Source organism: Tenrec ecaudatus, chromosome 7 (assembly GCF_050624435.1).
Source record: "Tenrec ecaudatus isolate mTenEca1 chromosome 7, mTenEca1.hap1, whole genome shotgun sequence".
NCBI classification, from domain to species: Eukaryota; Metazoa; Chordata; class Mammalia; order Afrosoricida; family Tenrecidae; genus Tenrec; species Tenrec ecaudatus.
Genome location: NC_134536.1, coordinates 123704230 through 123725703, shown reverse-complemented (window position 1 = coordinate 123725703; position 21474 = coordinate 123704230). Strand labels below are relative to the sequence as shown.

General features: G+C 40.7%; 1 protein-coding gene across 1 annotated transcript in view; it reads right to left on the bottom strand.

The window, feature by feature from the left end:
- Window positions 1-21474, bottom strand: part of PTCHD4 (patched domain containing 4) — a 200505-nt gene that overhangs the window by 109614 nt on the left and 69417 nt on the right. The window contains exon 4 of the mRNA XM_075553780.1: window positions 14662-15142. Coding sequence (XP_075409895.1) covers window positions 14662-15142 — 481 coding nt within the window. The remainder of the gene's footprint in view (window positions 1-14661; window positions 15143-21474) is intronic.

The following is a 21474-nucleotide window of genomic DNA, read 5'->3' as shown; positions in this document are numbered from 1 at the left end:
GTAATGGCATGCATGCAGGATCATCCATTTTCACGTTATGCTTATCTTCATCAGGACATTCTGAGTGGAGGACAGGGTTAGGCAGTGAGAGGTTAGTGGCTCCAATGCCTTGGAAGCAGGGCGTGGCAACTGGCTTCTAGAAAACCCTCTAGAGCAGTTCAGCTTGCATTCATGAGGTTAGTAACTTGACAGTAACTAATGAAAACAGATTTATTTCTCCAACGGCCTGTATTTATAGTCAAAGACTATACATGACCTTGTTAGCAACAGATGTCTCTGGACGGTGGTTTTATGTTCTTGTCATCCTCCCCTCCCTGCACCTCAGTTTCCTGACAATGAGCTTGCATTGCTATTGTAGTGAAGAAGGAGCTCTAGTGGGGGTGTGGGGCTAACATTGCCCTGCTGACCCCAAGTTCCTCTCTGATAGAAAGATGAGACTCTTGTCCATAAAATTTACAAAATCCCCCAAATCTTATATAGGGTCAGAATAGATTTGACAGTCGGTTTTGTTTTCTTTTTAGCATGTGTGTATTTTGGTAACAAGGGAAAAAATGAATGACACACAACACTAAATAGGAAGAGACGATATAATTTCTAGAGAGTCATTGCAAGCAGGATGCGTGTCAACATTGAAAATGGAGAATGAATAGCTTTTTGGAAAATCGGACACAGATACTCACTGAGCAGGAAATACTTGGAAAGCAGCAATGCTGAAATGAACTTTAGGGTGAGCGTGGACAGCAAATTAAATAGAAGCTTGCAGTACAATGTGCCAAGAATCAGCGCCAGTACTATTTTGAACTGCGAAAGCAAGGGTACCATTGTACAAAACAAGAATAGACAGCCATGTTTTATGCATATTTGGAAAGTATATATAAGGCAACCATTTCTTATCAAACTAACATAAGAAAAAATAGACACCCTGACCTAAAAGTGAGGATGGAATTCTCCAAGGAGGTATTCCCCCCACATTTTCTTTTCAGAGAGAACACCTCTAATATGTTTACCAAGGGTGGGGCTAAAAAATAGGTATGCCTCAGAAATTCTCTTCAGGTTCTTTCTCAAAGCAGAGATCCTAATAAACATGGTAAAGTAAAAAAAAATTTAGATCATGTTTAGGAGGCTTTTCCCTCAAGAATTGTTCTGACTGCAGAAGGCACAGATTTGGCAGGAGGAATGAATCCTAGCATAAGGTTGGTTTCTGAAAGGAGGTGAAATGCATAGTGTCCTAAGAATAGTTCGCCAAATGGTGGAAGACCTGATACCCAGACTCAGGTGGTCAATGCAGACTACTCCCAAGTCCACTGACGACCAGTAGTTGGAGTTGTGAGAAAAGCAATAACGAATGCCTTTGAAAAAGCTCTGTTGACAAGAATTAGAAAATTTCGGCAAGTGTTGGGCTTTAAGGCAGCACTTCATCTGAGTGCTGCATAAGATCCAGCAATGGAGGGAGTGTCTGTAGAGGTGTGGTCAGAGCCACGGAGAAAACAAGGCTGTCGAGGCACCCAGAAACTACGAAGAGAAAGAAGCTATTATCACTTTTAGATCTAAAGAAATAAGGGAACAAATGAGGTGACCAAGGCACGAGCTGGGGATATGGCAGAGGCTGAGAAAGAGTGTGACATCAAGGAGGAAGAAGAAACAGAGACTGGTCTATAGCTGTTCCTGCTCTGGGCGTCCTAGCTCCCTGGCAGCGCTTCTTATTTGGCTCGAGAGCAAGAGAACCACTCATCTTATGGTGAGAAGTCCAATGCTCACCTGGAATTTCATTAGCAAAATGATTAGTGGATTGGAATTTAAAAAAATACAGCCTAAATGGCACACAGCAAGTTCACTGGGGAAACAGTAGGAAGGAGGCTCAAGCGCTTGGAAATTATCAGGAACTAGTTGCTCTCTGAGGATTAGACCCATTTAATCAGCATGTAATCAAAGGAGAGAGAATGTTCTGTAGTCCCAACAGTCACACATTTTACTTAGTTCACTTGTGAGCATAATCACTGATATCGATTCATCTTAGGGCAAGCTCATCAGCAAAAGGAGGCGGCCAGCAGAGAATGGCAAATGTCTACTGAGGTGGCCAGCAGCACTGTGTACCCAGACACAGACATTTCTAGGGAGGACAGAGACTCTGGGAGAAACATTCAGGCAGCATTCCTGCAATGGAACAAGGGAATTCACCAAACATCACATACATTGATTGCTATAATCTTTACTCATCACGAAGCCTTATGATTAATGTATGTATTACATCTTTGAAGACGTCTAATAAGGGATGCATATATGTATTAAGAGGAGATCTATCTATAATCTATCTGCGCGCGCGTGTGTGTGTGTGTGTGTGTGTGTGTGTGTGTGTGTGTGTGTGTGTAGGATACGGAAGGCCAGAGCACAATGGATGCATTTGAATGATGGCATTAGAAAAGAATATTGAAAATACCATGGACTGCTAAAAGGACAAAATGATCTGTCTTGGTAGAAGTACGACCAGCATGCTCTACTTTTGACTTATTGTCAAGAGATACCAGTGCCTGGAGAAAACATCATGCTTAGTAAACTGGAAGGGCAGAGAAAAAGAGGAAGGCCCTCAACAAGATGCACTGACACTGTGGCTGCCACAACGGACTCCGTCATTAGCACAGTTGTGAGGACGGTAGGATGGTGCAGGACTGGGCAGCGTTAATTCTATTGGGCATAAGGTCTCGATGGGTCAGAACCGACTCAGTGACACTTAGCAACATTATATATATAATATATTGCTTCCCCAGAGAGGCAACCTGAAGAGCTTGCTGTTGGTTCACTGGGATTAATGTAGTGTGCAGAGTAGAACTCCTCCACTGGGTTTTCAAAGTTGCAACCTTTTGGAAACAGATCTCCAGCCTTGTCTTCTGTGGCATCTCTGTCTGGGTTTAAACCTCCAAGATACAATTGCAAAGATATTTTTGGCCTTTATGGACTTTTATCCATCCCACTTAGGTTCCCCTGGCAACAATATACCCTCACTGTCTCTCTCCCTTTGGATTTTCAGCATCCTAAAATAGGTCAACTTCTCTACAGGAGAGAAGTAAGGTGTTAAGTGGAAATCACACCTCTAGAAATACTTCAATAAAGTGACTATAGGAAGTACGTGCCTATAACTCTTAATGGAAGCAAAGCCATCCAAGTTGTAAAGGCAAATTTAACTCTTCTCAGGTTTAGTTTTTACCTTTACATTTGGAAAGTTTTAATTTTTAACCCACTGCCATCAAGTCCATTGTGACTTACAGTCAGATAGGGTTTCAACTACTATAAATCTTTCATAAAGTGTTTTTAAGTAAGTTCAAAGAACTATAATGTACTTATGTTGGAATGCATCCTCTTTAATGTACAGCATGATGGGCTTTCAGAAACATATAAACCTGTGTTAGCATTGCCCCGAGCATGCTATCGGAGGTTGCTATTACTAAAGAAGTGCCCTGCCGCCCATTCCCAGACTGTCTTCCCAAACGATCTCTCCGGGAAACCTTAGTTCTGATGTAAATCCCCACAGATTCGATTTTACCATTTTCAAACGGCATCCACTAAAATTCTGCTCATATCCCTTCTTCAGTTCCAAGGAAGTCCCTAGATATGAAGGGTTTAGTGAGCAGACTAAAATTCACCCTAAGAAGTATGCAGGGAAAATATAAGTCTGGTCCAAATAGGGTAGAATGCTTACTACATGATTCTATTACACATGGAAATGAATACATTCCATTGATCTTAAACAGCTGCATATAATTTCCTATGTGGATTTATATCTTATTTATTTTTTAGATTAATCTTTCACTTTGCTGTGAGCTAGTGAGATGCGTCATTGCTTGGGAAATAATGATTAAGGTCAGTTCTAACCTGTTCTAGCAGGGTCACTATTAGGTGGAATCAGCTTGATGACAATGAATTTGATTTATTTGTACCAAACATTATGATAACACAATAGAGCCCACACAGTCCCCTCTGACCACGGGCCATGACAGGTGGGGGGAAGGGGAAGGTGACACCCTTATAATCAGATTTCTTTATATTCCTCACAGTCTCCACCCCAAAGTCTATGGGGTACTATCCTGTAAGTGGTCTCTGATCTCATTTGGCCAGTGGCATCCCTCCTTTTAACCTTTCATCTGAAGAGAACCTGAAGCTAATTTTGTACTCATTTCTTTTTGATAGAATTACCTTTTCATCCGTCATTATGTGGCTTTTACCTTTCATTATTAGGGATATGCTCTGTCTGTGCCTTTTATTATGTAACATCGAGTCCTATTAGCCAATATTTTATTATTTATTTATATGGTTAAATACACAATTTTGAATTTTGTTTAGGCTCTCATTGTCCCCATTAGAGAACAATGTTCCAAATTACACGAAAATCATTCACCTAGACATATTTTCTTTTAAAAGCAATTTATTGTGATGTGGGTAAAGGTTTATGTAGCAGATCATCAATTTTGCATTCAATGTTCAGATATATTTTGTTTCCTCTCAGTCATTGCAAGCCCGTCACTAAACCTGAATCTTCCCTTAGCCCACTTCCTCCTTGTCTTTCCTACTTCCACTCCTCCTCCTCCTCTCCTAACCCTTCTGAACTCTGTCCTTGGGGAAATGCTGTCCTTTTGATTTCAAATGGTAGCTGATTCTAAGGTGAGTGTATCTCACTAATGTTTTGCTTCCCTTATAGATCTACACGTTATTCTTAGTTCCACATCCTACCTATTTTTCTTTAAACACTTAGGGCAATTACAGCGTGGGATAGCAGCAGGAAACAGAGCAGCACCCTCTTTAATTTGATGTCAGACTCCCTGTTGTGACATCTCTAAGGTGTACACAGTAATCTGCAAGACCTGGCGTGGGGGCAGAGACATGGTTCGTTCTGGGTGAAGGTATTGTTCATGGAAACAAGAGACTCAGAGGATGAGGGATAAGAAGGATATTACCTTGTGGCCACTGATGACATAAAACACAGTATGTGAACTCTTAAATAGAAACTCGATTTGCTTTGTATACCTTCACCAAATTCACAAGAAATTAAAAAAAATTCAAATAGTGTTAAAATAAAGAAACCAATACCTAACTGCTATCCACAGACATGTGATGCATACAGAGCCCCGGGGTTTCAGAAAGACAGGTGGGAACTGGTGCTCTCCAAACTCCAAATTCACTGCTCGCAAGTCAATGCTCACTCACCATGACCCTACAGGACTGAACAGAATTTCCCCTACGAGTTTCCAAGGCTGTAAATCTTTCTGAGTGCAGAGCCTCAGAACCCACTGCATCACCAGGGCTCTGACAAGGTGCTCACGGACTCTTCCGGTCTCCACAAGACCCCCAGACGCATCTCTGGGACAATCCTAGGGCTGGCAGAGGACCATGCAGTCCTTCCTTCTGTTGTGCCTGGGTCGCTGTAAAGACATCCACATCGGCTTGATCTCATTGTCCTTTGCTGATTTCCCTTGGGGGTGTTGTTAGATAACTGGGTATTAACTGGGGATGAAAATACTGGCTTGGAAAATACTGTTTTCAAACATGTTTTATGGGGAAGGAACTTTGCTTTTCCTCAAACAGTGGCATTATCTTTAACAAATTTTCACCTTTCAAGTCTCAAATGTTTGAACTGCAGCATTTCGCTTGATACTGCACTGTAGAAAAACCTATTCTGGTTGGCAATGGCCACCCTCCTGCATCACTCACACACACACACACACACACACACACACACACACACACCAATCAATTCAGCTTCAATTAATAATCACCATTAAAGTTGCTTTTGACTGACATACAATTGAGAGAAAAGTTAAGCGTTCAAACTGGAGAAATAGAGAAAGCTGGCACATGCATTCTTCCCTGTGTGGGATGAATCGCTAACACTCATCCTGTCTGCTTCCGTAGTCAAGCTGGATTCACGATCTGACTCGAGATAAAAAGCACACGGGCACGATGTCTTAGACAGGATGAGGCCCACTGACAAACCTTTTCATCTGGAAGGTTAAACTTTCATATGAACTACACTCGAGACAAACGCGATTGTCAAACAGGGTCCCTATGTCATCCTGAGCAACATCACGTTATACATATAGCAGTACTCCTTCTCATTCCTGCACCCAAGCCAGCCTGGAGAAAACACGGTAGCAGCCAAAAAGTGCAAGAAATGCAGGTGGATTCCAAAGAAAATGCAGAATCTTAACCAGTCAGGACATAATTACTATCCATTCTTCACTGTGTTTTATAATAAAAAGTACATACCATTCGGTTCTGGTTCAAATGTAAATTCAAACCCTCCATTGTTAAACAGAGATCTTGTCCCTTTTCACCTGCTCTAAAAAGTCTAAACCACAAGTTAGTGAGGCAATGAGTTAACTCTTACGAAGTTCCTCGGGTGCCAGAAGAACAAACAAAGCTGCCTTAAAAAAGTACAGGCAGAACGCTCTTTAGAAGCAAGGGTGGTGAGACTTTGCTTCACGTGCTTTGGACCTGTCGGGAATAAATACTCCACAGAAAATAACATCATACTGGGTGAAGTGGAAGGGCATCGAAAAAGAGGGCCACCCTCACGGAGATGGATAGATGTAGTGACTGCAACAGGGCCTCAAACAGAACAACAGTCCAGAGGAAGGCGGAGGAGCGTGCAACGTTCCCTTCTGTTGTACATGGGGAGGGGGGGGGCTGCGATGAGCTGGAAATGACTCCACAGCACAGAATCAAAACCATCCCACAGACCCAAGCTAAAGCAATGAAAATTTAAGATTTTTCTTGCTCTAAAAATGCTAACAGTCAAAGAAGCCAATCGACATCCATTTTAGCAACACGCTACTATCGGCACTTTGCGAAAGCGATGGGAAGTGTGCCCAGTAGAACAGGTCTAGCCTCCAATGATCCAAATATCTCGAGGAAATGACATACTGTAAAGTGTCAAATGTAGGGCTTACTGATAAGAGAGGATGGGATGACATTAAGATACCATCCTAAGGAGGACTGTGCTCCGAATAAGATAGCTCCAGCTTGCTATTATTATTATTGTCTTGTTATCCTCCATAAAAAAACAAACAGAATCTGGAGAAGGACAGCACGCTCGGTGAAGTACAAGGGCAGTGAAGAAGAGGAGGCCCTCAGAGACATGGACGGACACAGTGGCTGCAACAACGGGCTCAGGCATGGGAACAATCGTGAGCCTGGTGCAGGACCGGCAGTGTTACCTTCTGCTGTGCAGCGGGTCCTTATGGGTCGGAACCAACTCGACTAACAACAGCCGCCAACAACAACAACAAGCAACAACAACATGGTTTGCTTAAGAGAGTAGTTCAAAAAAGTCCTTTCACAGAGTTTTTCTGAAAATTTCCACTCTGACTAAAATTTAAAAATACTTCTTGTATCCTACTACACACCTATGTATGAAATAAAGGATAAGAAAATACTTATTCAACTTTGTGAAACACCCTCTGAGATTTTCTATTCCTTCCTGATTTTGTCCTTTCTAAGTTAAATAAATTGGTGCAGTAAATTGGTTTAATGATCACAATCCATTTGTAAAAGAGTCCATTCATTCACCACTTCACCATCTATCTATGGGGGGCCTACCATGGGCCAGGTAATGCACAAATTATTGGGAAGCAGCAGCAACAGGAATAATACAATCTACCTCCTTTGGGGACTTTCATCCCTCCTAGCTGTTCACAACAGTCCAATATTCTCTGGTCTTTGCTTGGATCTGTCATCCCCATACAGTCCCATAAACCCCTCCCCTAATGTGGCCATTTCCCCATCACTCCCAGCTTCCTAAACCAGTGCAGTCTAGAACTCTGTTTGTCAGCATCAAGCTCCCCCACATATTGCATACAAGTCTTCTTCACTCATTACCTTGACCTGCTGGCTCTCAGGAAACTGCTGGCCCTCCTGAGGGAACTGCTCCCCTGCAGCCCTCCAGTGAAGGCTGCTTGCTTCTCCAGCATCTTTTCTCCGGAGGAAGGTTTACAGTCAGGGAAACCCATGGGGCAGTTCTACTCTGTCCTTTAAGAACCCCTGGAGTCAGGATTGACTCAATGGCCGTGAGTTTGGTTTTTAACCTCCTCTATTCCAGATCCCCAAACGAACATTAATATTACCCTCAATTATATGGGAGCATGATGTATGCTGTTTCATTCTCCTTTTACAAACACCCAATTCTCTGGACTGTACGGATATGTCACATTATGAAGGAGCTTCCAAAAGTTCATGAAAAAGTGTAATTAAAATACAATGGAACTTTTCCATAAACTTCTGGAAGCTCACTCATGCTATGCAAATAACTCCTCATGTTATATTCCTTGACAGACCTCAGGATCACTTTCGCTTATTTGGCTTTAGGTTTAACAAGCGATTCAATACCTCTAGAACTAATAGCACACTCATTATGAGTTTTGGTGATTTCAAAATCCACAGGGAAAAATATTTTTATATTCACGTTCTTGATGTTTTGTCTCCCCATTGCCTTCCATTCCACATTAGCTCCCATCCCAAACATGATCGAATAATAATCATTTTGATTAGTAATGAATTCTCAAAAATAGATATTAAGCCTCTCTAGATGCACCCGGATCATTAGACCTCACTCTCATTAAGACTGTAGGGGGGTGGGGAAAGACTATGGTAGATTTTGCCTTTTCCAAAGACACCATGGCTACAGCTCCTTCCCACGTGCCCTTCTGCAAGGTGACCTTTCCACTCTCTTATGGAGAAGTAGGCTGGCTATCGTGATGGGAGAGCCAACCAGTCGAGTTCGGCAGAAATCATGCTATCACACTTCTGTGCTAAGTCTGTGGTGCCACTTCTGCTTTCTTCTCTTAGAATACTTCTTCGTGGAGCCTCAAACCATCAGAGAAGAAGGCTCCCTACCCTGAGATCCCTATGACAGGGTGGGCTACATTTCATATTCTTTTCATTAGGAATCGTGTCCTTTGGGAATCCCAGCCTCTATGTAGGACATGTGCGGTAGGAGCAATGTTGGATATGGCTGTTCTTGCCCCAATTATTTCAATCTGCAGTCACTCTAGTCCTCTTCTGACATTTGGCAGAGGCACCAGACATTGTGGAGGTGAGGGGAGCACGTCCCTCTATTCACTTTGTAACTTTCTGACTGGTAGAACCTATGTGCATAATAGAATCATTGTTTTACACCACTAACTTTTGTGGCTTTTGCTGTACAACCACAGATCTTAATATTTTGCCCCTATTAGCTTTTTTTCCCATGGAGGAGTCCTGGTAATGTAGTGAGTTATGTATTAGACTGCTAACTTCAAGGTCAGTAGTTTGAATCCACCAGCCACTCTAGGGAGAAAGATGTGGCTCTCTACTCCAGTAAATAGTGACAACCATGGAACCTCAAAGGGGCAGTTTAACCCTATCCTGCAGGGCCGTGAGGATGTGAGCTTGGGCTTTATTCCTGGGGCCAGTGCGGGACATTGGTAGGCCAAGGTAGAGTTCTTGCCTTCCATGTAGCAAAGTGGGAAACTTGGGGTTGATTCCCATCATACTCCTCATGCAAACCTAACTAATCTTTCGGTAGAATCTTGTGTAATTGCTTTACTGAGGGACAGTTTTTCATCGTTTTCATATCAAGATGGTTTTGGTACAAAGGCTTAGTGAGATACTTCCAAGAAGAGGAACACCTGTATAGATCACCGTGGTCTGCTCCTTGGTGCAAAGCAGGCAGCATTTTGGTTCCATTGTGCCTGGGGTTGCCTGGGTTGGAGGCTGACTGGGCAGCAACTAATGACAATGGTTTTTAACTATAGTAATGAGTGGGCAATATCCTAATTTCCTTTATCATTGGGTTTAATTTATAAGGACATGACAGGAAGTGCTCAAAAAATGATCCACATGTTTGCCTCTACTTTCTATGCCCCATTTTCAATTGGCTTGCAGACATGTGTCATGGCCTGGCCAGTATAATGTGATGGAAAGCAATGTCTTACTTCTGTTGCAAGGCTAAGAATTCTTGAACTATTTGCCCTTCGGTGTAGCTGGCTGGAAACACAAACTCGGAGTGCAAGATGGAGGCATCCTGAACTCATGAGTCACTGTTGGAAGAGAAGCTTCCTGATAGTCATGCTGTGCGCTGGAAGCAAACCCTTGTATAACGTCAATGAGACTGAAGGGATTAATTGTTACTGCAAATAGTCTAATTGATCCTAATATAATACTCATTAACAGTCATTAAAATAACTTATTTGTATATACCTCATTTTTCCTGGGATTTTTGTCTGATTAAATTCTACTCCCTATCTGCTCCATTCTTCCATCCAAACAGATATATCTGTTTGGGGAAACCATTTAAAAAAAATTTTTTAAATGAAAACTTCAGGTGGACCTTTGATGATCCCTTTTTATCATCCCAAGATTTCGCATTTAATTCACTGTTTAATTTTCCAAAGTGTCTGTTTCAAACTCTCTCCGCTTTTTGTAAATCAACATTTCCTTCCCCACACAGATTCTTAGCTAGTGACCTGCACCATATTTTACTAATAAACTTGAAACTACACAAGAGAATTTCCACCTACTCTCATCTCTGCGTGGGCTAGTCTATCCCTATATGGTTGCTTTCCCTTTTCTTAAAGTGCCTAAACCATCTACGCTCTGTGATCAATCACTGCCTCCACTCATGGTCTCAATTTGGTCTCATCCTATTCAGTGTATTAGCAAGTATTTTCCTTATTTCCCTGCTGGTGCCACGACGCTGTGGTTGCTAGCTTTGTGAAAAATACTTGAGTTTCTGTTCCCATATAGACTACAGCATGGGAAACCCTGTGTGGCTGTTCCTTAGAGTCCTTATGCATCAGAATTAACTCAAGGATACACAAGAACACAGCAAAACTCCTGGAATGATTTGTTTGCTCTCCCTGTTTTCTTCTCTATTGAACTGTTTGTTGATTTATTCTCTCTTTCATTCTCAGCACTCCCTCAAAAGCATCTCTTTTCAAGGTCACCAATGACCTTCAGTTGCCAAAACCAATGACAAATGCTCCCTTCCAATTAGGTACAATTTCTCAGCTGGTTTTAGCACATCTGAACGCTAGCTTCGTGAAATCTCTTTTCTTGGCTACAGACCCTACTCTTATTGGTTCTCCTGCAATCCCTCTGCCTGACCCTCTGCCTGACCTCTGCTACCCCTCTGACCCGAGGCTCCGACTCCTAACTTTCTCTTTTCTTCTCTATATAATCTGCCTACTCGATATCCTCAGATTCTGTTGCTTCCAAAATTGGCTCTACCATGATGAACTCAAAATTCATATTTCTAGATTTTTCAGTATTCCTCTGATGACATTCCTTATTTTTGTAAGTGGAAATTGTATTCTATTATTCAGTCTTCAAATCTTTTGATCACATTCTTCACTCTTTCTCCCCTTACAAGCACTTCAGAAAATCTCATATAATCTGAGCCTAATCCCTTATTACCCCTGTCCTGGCTACCATGGCTTCCTACAAATCACTCTATCTTACGCAGATTTTGCAATCACCTTCTAAATAATCTCTCAATACCATCTGACTTAGTTATCCGGTGCTGCTATCACAGAAATATCCTAAGTGTGTGGATTGAACAAATACATTTCGTTTTCACAGTTTAGGCCAGGAGTTCAGACTCGTGGTGCTGGATGCACAGGGAAGCTTTCTCTAGGCTCTGGAGGAAGAACAAGGTCACTTCTGAGCTTCTGCTGGCTCATCTTTACATGGATTGATATCTATTTTCCTCCATATTTGGTTCTCAAAAGAGTGATTAATTACCAACAGATATTTGCATATCTGCTCACATCAACTTATTTACACTCAACATCACACTTCATTTCATCACCTTTGGAAGACTGTTTTTGTTTAAATTACAAATTCTCTGTCTCTCTCACTCGCTTGCTAATTTCCCCCCCTCTACTTCTATTTCTGTAACATTATAAGGTAACGTGGGAGACCAGAGATAGATGCATAACTTCAGAAGAAGAATAAAATAGGTAATGTCACAGGATCTAGAGTTTTAATAGTGAAGAGTCCAAATTCTTCATTTCAAGGGAGTGGGGCAAAAACCCAGGTTCCCTAATGTTGGGGAATGCTCCCTTTATTTCACAACTTCTCAATGTTGGCACCTTTACAAAAACTATTATTTTATCTAAAGAAAGGAATGAAGAAAGCATGGGAGGAAGGGAGCAAAAAAACAACCTTAACTAAGCATGTACATACAGGTCTTTTGTACTCAGAACATAGTAGAAACTATTTTTCAAGATATTTAAGAAACTTATGGTTTTCCAAGATAACAAACTCAAACTCATTGCCATCAAGTCAATTCTGACCCTTGACTACTCTGTAGGTCAGGGTGGAGCTGGCCCGTGGGTTTCGGAGACTACAACTCTTTACAGGAATAAAGCCCCACCATTCTCCCCAAATGGCATAGAGTGAAGAATAATCATTCTTCCAGTTTCCCAGAGTTTACCCCTATCCTGCTCATGGCTGATTTATGATTTTTTTAATTTTTGGTTTTTAATTTTTTTGTTTTGAATTTTAATAAATCATTTTATTGGGGGCTCCTACAGCTCTTATAATAATCCAGACACACACACAAATGAGGAGCTGATACCAAGGGCTGAATTAGAAAGAAAATGTTTTGAAAGGATGATGGGAACATATGATTTATGCTTTTAAAGATTACTGGAAATGCAAAAAAGTGCCTTTTGTAAAGTCTAGACTTCTCCCACCCTGGAGCTCTCAACATTGTTGTTATTTTGTGTAAGGAATGAAATCACTTCTGTGCTTTTGTAGAGGCTTTGCCCTATTTCAAATGAAGGCTCCCTGAACCTTCAGTAAATATCCATTCTGTGTCATCATTTCAAAAATCCATTTGTTAAACTGAAAAGAAACTATTCTTATCATTTAGACTTTGGGGCAATAGGCTCTTGTTTTTGTTTTGAATAATAAAGCTACAATTTAGAACTGATTTAAACTCAGGAGATTAAAATAATTACTTTTCAGCTGAAAATTCTCCCACTCACGCCAACACCGCTTTTCACCTTACACATAGCTAATACATAATTCTCTTTTCTTGGTACTATTTACACAACCTAACTAGCTTGCTACCAGTTTTAGTAAACATCTTAGTTGAAGCTAAGTGATCTAATTTGTTGTCAGCCTAGAAGCACCGTATCTCATTTGTGAGTTGTGTTGGAGGGTTCTTACACTTCTTGTATTACTAAAAGTCATGAGACAGAGTCCAACAACATAACATTTATAAATGCTTCAACTATAGGTCACCATTGTCACTGCTGCCCACAATTTTTCACGCTGAAGTTTATGTTGTGAAAAAGAAAACCACTTTTTAATAAGATGAAGAAGCATTACAGATAAGATGCAAAAATATGAAGATTTACAATGTTTTGAAGCAATGAACTATTTTCTGCTTATCATCAAATTTACTGCCTTAGCTTGTCAAATTAACTACTAAAAGCGGCTGATACTTATTGGGTGTTTTTCATGTTCTATTATCTTTACCTACATTCTGTTACCATCAGTAAACAAATCTAGGAGGGCTGAATTTATTTGATAGGAGGGAATCCTGGGGCTGAAGAAAGTGAACTGATTTACCAGGGTCAAAGTAAAGTTGGGCTTTCAATAAATTTACCAGAGCCACATGAAGTTGAGTTTTCAAATGAAGGATTCCTGAACCAGCAAGACATATCCATTCTGTGTCATCATTTCAAAAATCCATTTGTGAAACCGAAACGAAATTATTCTGATCATTTAGAAGCTGGGTTGATAGGCTCTTGTTTTTGTTTTTAATATTAAAGCTGTAACTTAGAGCCGATTTTAACTCAGCAGATGAACATAATTCCTTTTCATCTGAAGACTCTCCCACTCACGCCAACTCACCACCTAGAGGCCTCTGTGCATTTCATTCTCCATAAATAAGGAATTACATCATATCTCAAAGAACCCGATGCACTACTACACCACTGTTATCACTGCACATCACTATTGCCATCTCTTTTTGGATAAGACTTGTTAGTCTTGCTGGGGAACAATCGCTCATTCCTTTTTCTACCCAGATTTGGTCTTTTCGTTAGCAAGAATATACATATACGCATACACCATTTTGTAGGCCAAGTATGTGTGGCTGGGGGAAACTCTAGCTTACATAGGCATGAGATTTACTTCAAGAAATGTGGAATGAACTCGTAAACACAGTTCATTGAAAAGACGTTCTTGGGAATTAAGATATGGCAAGGGTGCTCAAAATTGTCGTGCCAACAAGTCACTTTGAACCAGCATGAACTTAAGGAGGCCTATGAAAATGAATCACAAAACTGTTGTTTGACTTAAGTCTTAAATAGATCCAGAACCTCAACCAGTATAAAGTTTTCAAGTTTAAATGGAAAGTCTAACATAATGTAGCTTGAAAACATTTCATAGCAGTAATGGTCTCAACATAAATAGGAAGAGAGTTGAGTCAATCCATAATTGGCCGAAAAGCCCAATGAGCTGAAGTAAACACTACCCCCGAGGTAAAAAGAAAAAAAAATTATATAATCACATAGACAAACCAAGGCAAAATGAAAACAGACGTTCACCTGAGAAGTTAAGAAATATACTACCTTGCCCCAAACCGGTAAGAATCCGATTACCACAAGGATGGATAGTTACCCATGGCGAAGAACGGGATTCCCAGCAGGGTGGAGTTGTATTTTCCGTCGGTGATGAAGAAGATCCCTGCTGCGGTGACGATGGAGATGCACACGGTGAGAACCCCCAGGAGGCCCAGGAAGGGCTTGCTGCGCAAGCAGTCCTTCATGGAGCTGGAGAGGGTGGCTGTAGTCAGGATCAGCACAAGGCTCACCAGAACCTTGCTCCTGGCCAGGATGCTGGTCTTATGAAAGTCTCTCCAGAGGCTAAAGGATGCTAAAGAGTAGCGCTGGATGTCCCGATGCTCCTCCTGGAGCTTCCTCATAAGCTTACAGAACGCATTCTCCCACTTCTCCCCTATGAGGTCTTGTGTGGCAGAGCCAGAGGTCTGGAGGTAGTAGGTGAATTGAACGGCTCTGGCTGACTTGACCCGCTGGTCCTTGCTGTTTGGCACTTCTACTACCCCGCCCAGCTGGTGTCCAATAAAACTGTTCCTCCCATCCTTGAAAACAGAAAAAAGGGAGACTTAAGTTACCGGTGGGATGCACATCCCAGAGAAGCCATTCTTACTCTAAGTGAAGAAGCACGAGAGCAGAGACAGGCTCTAGCGATCACAGGACTGATGCGAGCAGAGTGTGGCATGTTAGGATTTGATATTCAACCTTTTGAAGCTCCATGGGATATCATGCAGGATGGCCAGGGTTAGGGAAGATGCAAAGAGTTATTACAAAGCGACACAAGACTTGCCACATGCAGAGAGAAATGAACCGAAAGAGTACTTGGCTCTCATCCAGACCCTAGTTCCCGCCCGTGCCCACTGTAACAATCTAGTGTAAATCCTTAAGGAAGGAGTCACATGTTCTAACTCAGTCTCAGCCAAAAGTGAAGCCGAGCATGAGCTAACAACATTTCAGAACACAAAATAATTATCCATTCAACCATCACCATGCTAAACTCTCTGGGGTAACATACACACACTTACACATTTATACACGTACACACATCTTACTCACTCTTCATATTCTGGGCTACAGTTTTGTTTTACAGACTATTAGAAAAAAGATACTTTTCCCTAATAGCAATTGAATGGTGTCAAATGTAACATCTAAATAGTATGTGACCAGCTCTTCTCCCATTACAGGGTGCCCTCCAAAGACCTGCTTCAAACATACGGGAGTCTTTCTCCCCAAATGACAGTGAATACGCATGAAGCTAAGATGTTCAAATATGGTTTCCAAAAGCCACCACAATTTCTGAGATTCACATGACGTAGAATAGGCAAGAGTTCAAGAAGAAGGATTGGGCAGGAGAAGAAATTACTTCTCTTGAAGGAACATCTAAACTTTACTCCTGAAGATGGTCACTGAGGTAACTGGGGAGTTCAGAAGATTCTCAACTCGTGTTTGATCCTTATAATGAAATCCCTGGAAGCTGTCAGAAAATTTTCATCAATTTGGAAATCCTTGTCAGATGGAATATTGAACCTACTTTCGACTGCCTAAGGAGTTCTGGTGGCACTGCGAGTTATGCATTGGTCTGTTAACCAAAAGGACGGTGGTTCGAACTCACCGGGACCTCTGTAAGAGTCAGAGAAGGAAGTCTGTTCCCATTAAATGCACACCCTTGGGAGTCCATGGAAAGTCGCTGTGAATCAGAATAGGCTCTGTGGCAGTGGGTCTGGTTTGGTTTGGTTTGGTTTGGTTGGTTTGGTCAGGTCACCTGAGAGAATAGAAGTCTGAAACTATGTTGTAGGTCCTGGGTAAAAGGCAGAATTCAATTCATGCCACAGAAGAAATGTCTGCTTTACTGGGACCGACAAGATGTTTATCTTATGATGATAGAAAAGATTAAAACAAAGGCACCAAACACTTCCTTTTAGAGATGGTAGTTTGGAAGGGCAGCACACTCATCAAAGTTATAACCATTTATACACTTGTATAAAACTGTGAAGCCAGGCCGGCAGTTTGAAACTGCTAGTGGCTCAAAGAGCTAGTCTCAAATACTCTTGGGGCAGTTCTGCCCTGTTCTAGAGGCGCTATGCATCTGCATCTACTCGATGGCAGTGAGTTTGGTTTTTCATTTGTTGGATTTGAGTGAAACATCACTGTGTTATAATAGATACTTGTGACAAGTACTGTGGAGCTGTACAGTGCAGATATCTCTAGCTGAGGCAGGAGTTTGTATCTTCAATGTGCACCACAACAAGCCAAATATCTGAAAATGTCCTCTAAACACAGAGTGCAGAGATCACAAATGCAGTAGGTCGGATCATCCAGAATCGCAGAGAGAAATTCCTTAAGTCAATCCCATACCTATGCTCCTTCTCTGAATGTCCAACAGCAACCCTAATTGGATGGAACACAGTCTGGACATCTCCAAAAGAACAATATGTTTCTTAATGAGAAATTGGGACAATGATGTTTTTGTTGTGGCTTAGTTTTCCACTTGCTAGGTGTCTCCCTATGACCCTGGCTTCTCTGTGATTGTACATCATTTTTCTCTATTAAAAAATCAACTGAAATTCTGATTATAGTGTGCAAGGCTCTCTCTTGACTAAGCTCGACAGAACACTCCAAGAAGGTGCAAGTGGAATAGTAGGGAAGCTTGGAGAGGAAGGTGAGGAGCCTCCGACCTTGGCACTGAGAAATTACTCCCCAATTAGGTTCATTTACTACTGTCTTAAGTATGGCATAATGTTTAGCTCCACATTACTTATACTTTTTTGAAAATCCAAGTTTGATGTTGACTTGTACTTGTGGCTATTTAGAAGAGAAGTTACTTTGAAGGTTTTATTTATTCATTTATGAATGTGTAACTTGATCTGTCTTTACTCATTTTTTGTCATCAAAAAGATTTCTCGGAGATCTTTAGCAGAGGCAAATAGATTTATGCATCCCTCAGGCCTCATTTGGGGATGACTGTGGATCAAAGAGGGCACTGAAAATGTGTCTGGCCAAAAGCCAAAATTTTAAGGAAGAAAAAATATAGACTTTTAAATAAAAGATCTTCATTGAGTTTGGCTAGCTGTTAACCTCTCTTTAGAAGTTGTCTAATTTCCATTTTTCACAAGAATTACTCCGTAAAAGATGTCTTTTCATCTCATCTTTTCACATTGTACTTAATGGATGTACAAATAGGGTACATTTCTCTCTCGCATCCTGCTGCTCTACATACACCCAACCCCAAATAAACATGGCCTCTAAACGGGACACATTATCGAAAGGTCCACATGTTGTAAATGCAGTGGACTCGGTCACCCTATGCATGAGTATCCTGAGAAATTCAGGCGGAGCCCTGACTCATGATGAAGTTCTTTTCCAGTGATCCTGTTGTGAGTTAGATAAAAGTCCTTGTGGTATAATGTTAGCCACAAGGTCAGTAGTTGGAACCCACCAGCTGCCCCTGGGGGCAAAACTGGACTTGATTCTACCGTAAAGAGTTACCCTCTCAGAAACCTACACGGAGAGTTCTACTCTATCGGGTTGCATTGAGTCAGCACTGATTCAATGGCAATGAGTTTGGTTTTGATTTGGTTGTAATTTAATACTTATTTTTCTATTGTTTTACATTACTATTGCCTTTCATTGTCCGTGTCTTTTAGAGTCTGACGTTACTTTGTCTTTGGTGGCTGGAAGCATTACATGCAAATACCTGCAAGTGAATATCTGACAATGATAAAATGAGCAAATTATGGGCCACAATACTATATTACTAATGATAAAATGTACACAAAAAGGACAGCTGTAAGTGCAATTTGTCATAACTCAAATATGCTGTAAGTTGAGGGCTATCTGTATACTTTGTATATTATTTTATGAAAAATTTTACTACTTCGTACTTTGTAAGGAATAGTAGAGGTTGGTTAGTTTCACAAACTACCCACTTTATCGATGCTGCTATATAGAAGAAACAAGGAATAAATATAGTAAATGCTGTAATTATAACGCAGTAAGAATTTCCCTAGACGTGTAGAAAGTCAGATAATGCTTCTGAATCAGGAGTAATGCATCCCGGGATGCAGCCATGCATTTACATTACCTAGATACATTCTCACCACTGTTCTCTTTCCCTTCTAGGCGTTAGTTTACTCATCTATAAAATGAGAAGTCAGATAGATGGTTTTGAAGTAACTTTTCAGGTCTAGTTTATTTATAGAAATATCCTATATAAGGTTTTTAGAAATATAAGAAATGAAATCATGGGGTTCACTCCATCTGTTAAAGTGATAAACTCAAGGTCCCAACTCAGGTATTTTAACTCCAAGTCTAGTGCTTTACAGCGTCCTATGTAGAAATATATGGTCATCGGTTTCCTAAGAATTTACAGCCTTAGACTTACAACATATGGGACAGCTCTACCCTGTCTTACAAAGTCCCGGTGAATTGGAATTCAACTGGACAACATTTACTTAATCTACAGATTTTTCTAACCAATTTTCTAATCTATTTCTATCTCCTATGCATGATTGACACAGTGATTTTAAAAATGGGCTGAGACACGGAAACAATTGTGAGAATGGCACAGAACTAGGCAGCGTTTTGTTCTGCTGCACATAGGATTCCTAGAAGTTGAAACGGAGTCGTTGTACCCTAACAGCTGCTGCTATTTAATAAAACCAAGGGCTGGTCTCCTCTATCTGACAGGGTAGCTTTCAGTCAAAATGGACTCGGTGGCTTGCTTTGTCTGGTATAACAGTTCACCTGACCAATAGGCTTCCTCTTCTATTTTCACTGCACATCAAACAAGTACAGTAAACTAGTACTTAAGAAGGACCAGGGAAAGAATTTTCTCGTGCTCTTTCCTGTGTAATGTCCAGAGACAATTCTCTTCAAAAGCAAAAAGACGATGCACTTTGGCTCCAGTTTACCTAAATACAAACCATTTCTAAAATCTCAGATGAATTAATTTCTTAGATGGTAAAATTAATTTCATCCTTAGATAACTAGTCATTAGTATCTTTTCTATTGTATTAATTTGCTTACCATATTAAAATCACGGCCATCAAATCAATTCTATCAGAGACCTGATAAAAGCATAAATGAGTTTAATTTCTCCTATGTTTATATACATTCCTCTACATAAATGTATGTGTGGAAGTAAAGTTAACATCTCCATTAAGTCTGAAGCATGTAACAATGACTTTTTCCCCCTATGACTTGTATTAGTAATCCATTAATAAAAGTTACAAAGGGCAATGTTAATATCCTTAAGTATGTCTTTTACAAAGGGGTCACATTGCCTCATCCAGACTAAGCATTCCTAATCAAACATCTCTGACGCTGGGCTCTTCAAAGAAGATATCTACCACCTACACAGGATGATTTGCGGTGTGCATAAAGGCTCTGTGAACAGTCTCCCATGTCTCCTTCAGTAATAGGATTAACGGTGCCACCACTGTACATTTCCTTTAGACTGAAAAACTCAGAAAGGTACTAGGTAACAAGGAAAGCGACACCTTGGCTATTGGCAGAGCAGCTTTGAAGAATGGAAAAGTAGAACAGAATGGCAACACACAGAGAGCCGCCTGTGTAGCCTCCAACATAAACTCCTGCCATTGAGTTGATCTGGACTCAAAGTGAAGCATAGGACAGGTAGAGCTTCCCCATGGGTATCCGGGGTGGTGATATCTTTATGCCTATTGTAACCCCCTGGAGCAGCTGAAGGAGTCAAGCTACTGCCTTTGTGTTAGCAGCCCCATGCACAGCACCACGGTCTCATGTTGTCGTGAGAATGGGAAAGATTTTGAACATTAGAATAGCAGGCACCACAAGCCCCAAAATAAGGCAAGCTTAGTGAATTCGCGTGTCGCCCAAGGTGCCTACGCAAAGGTCGGAAAAAAGAACAATGAAAGAAGCATTTATTCACCAAAAGAAATATCTGTGAGCATATGCTCTGTATCAGTCACCTATTGAAGACAGAGAGACAGTGTTTGCCTTCAAAGTCTATGTTCTAAGGAGGGGTGAAGAAAAGTTATGTAAATATGCATCTTTTTTATAAAAGGCATTTTTGTAATTTTGTAAGATATGTCTATAGGCTTCCAAACGCCCATAGAAAATGGAATTTAAAGAGAATGGGATTTTCTATGACCCTTTGGAAGCCCTCTTACATATACATATAATTAATATGGTACTTCATATACGTAGATAAGGATACTACATGGGTAAACAAAAGATATTGAAAGATCACTGAGAAGGGCACACATCTAGTTTAGCAGCATAAAGGCTTTCCAAAGAAAGTGATATTTTAGCTGAGATCCGAAGTATTTGTAATAATTAGCCATGCGAAGGGGAGTTTTAGGTGGTGGAAATGGAGAGCAATGGTGTTACAGGCAAAAGGAACAGCATATGCCAGGGCCTGAGTGAGCATGTTGTTCCCTGGACCGCTGGCATAACTGGAATAGAAAGTGCAGGGAAGAAGGAAGGGCTGATGCAAAAGCAATTATGTGACACACTGCCAATGAAATATTGTTCTAGAAAGAAGTTTGTCCTGAATGCAATGAGAAGGTAAAATTAAACAATTTTATTAATTAAATGAGTTAAATTGTTAGCTCAAAAGTTCTCTTGTACTGTAGAGGAGTCTTAGGTGTGATTTAGGTGAAAATGGGCTTTAGAGAGGGAATAAATATTATTTATTAAAATCATTTAAAAATCTTTTATTTTTATTTGCATTCCTCACAGTTTTTTCTGAGGCAAGATAGGAGGGGGTGCACACACAAACACCCACACACAAAAAACTCACAATTGTTTTCAAAGCTCTATATTTAAGTTTTTTTTAAAACAACCTCATTACCTTCAATATACTCTACTTACACTTAATACAATTTGTCAAATCTAT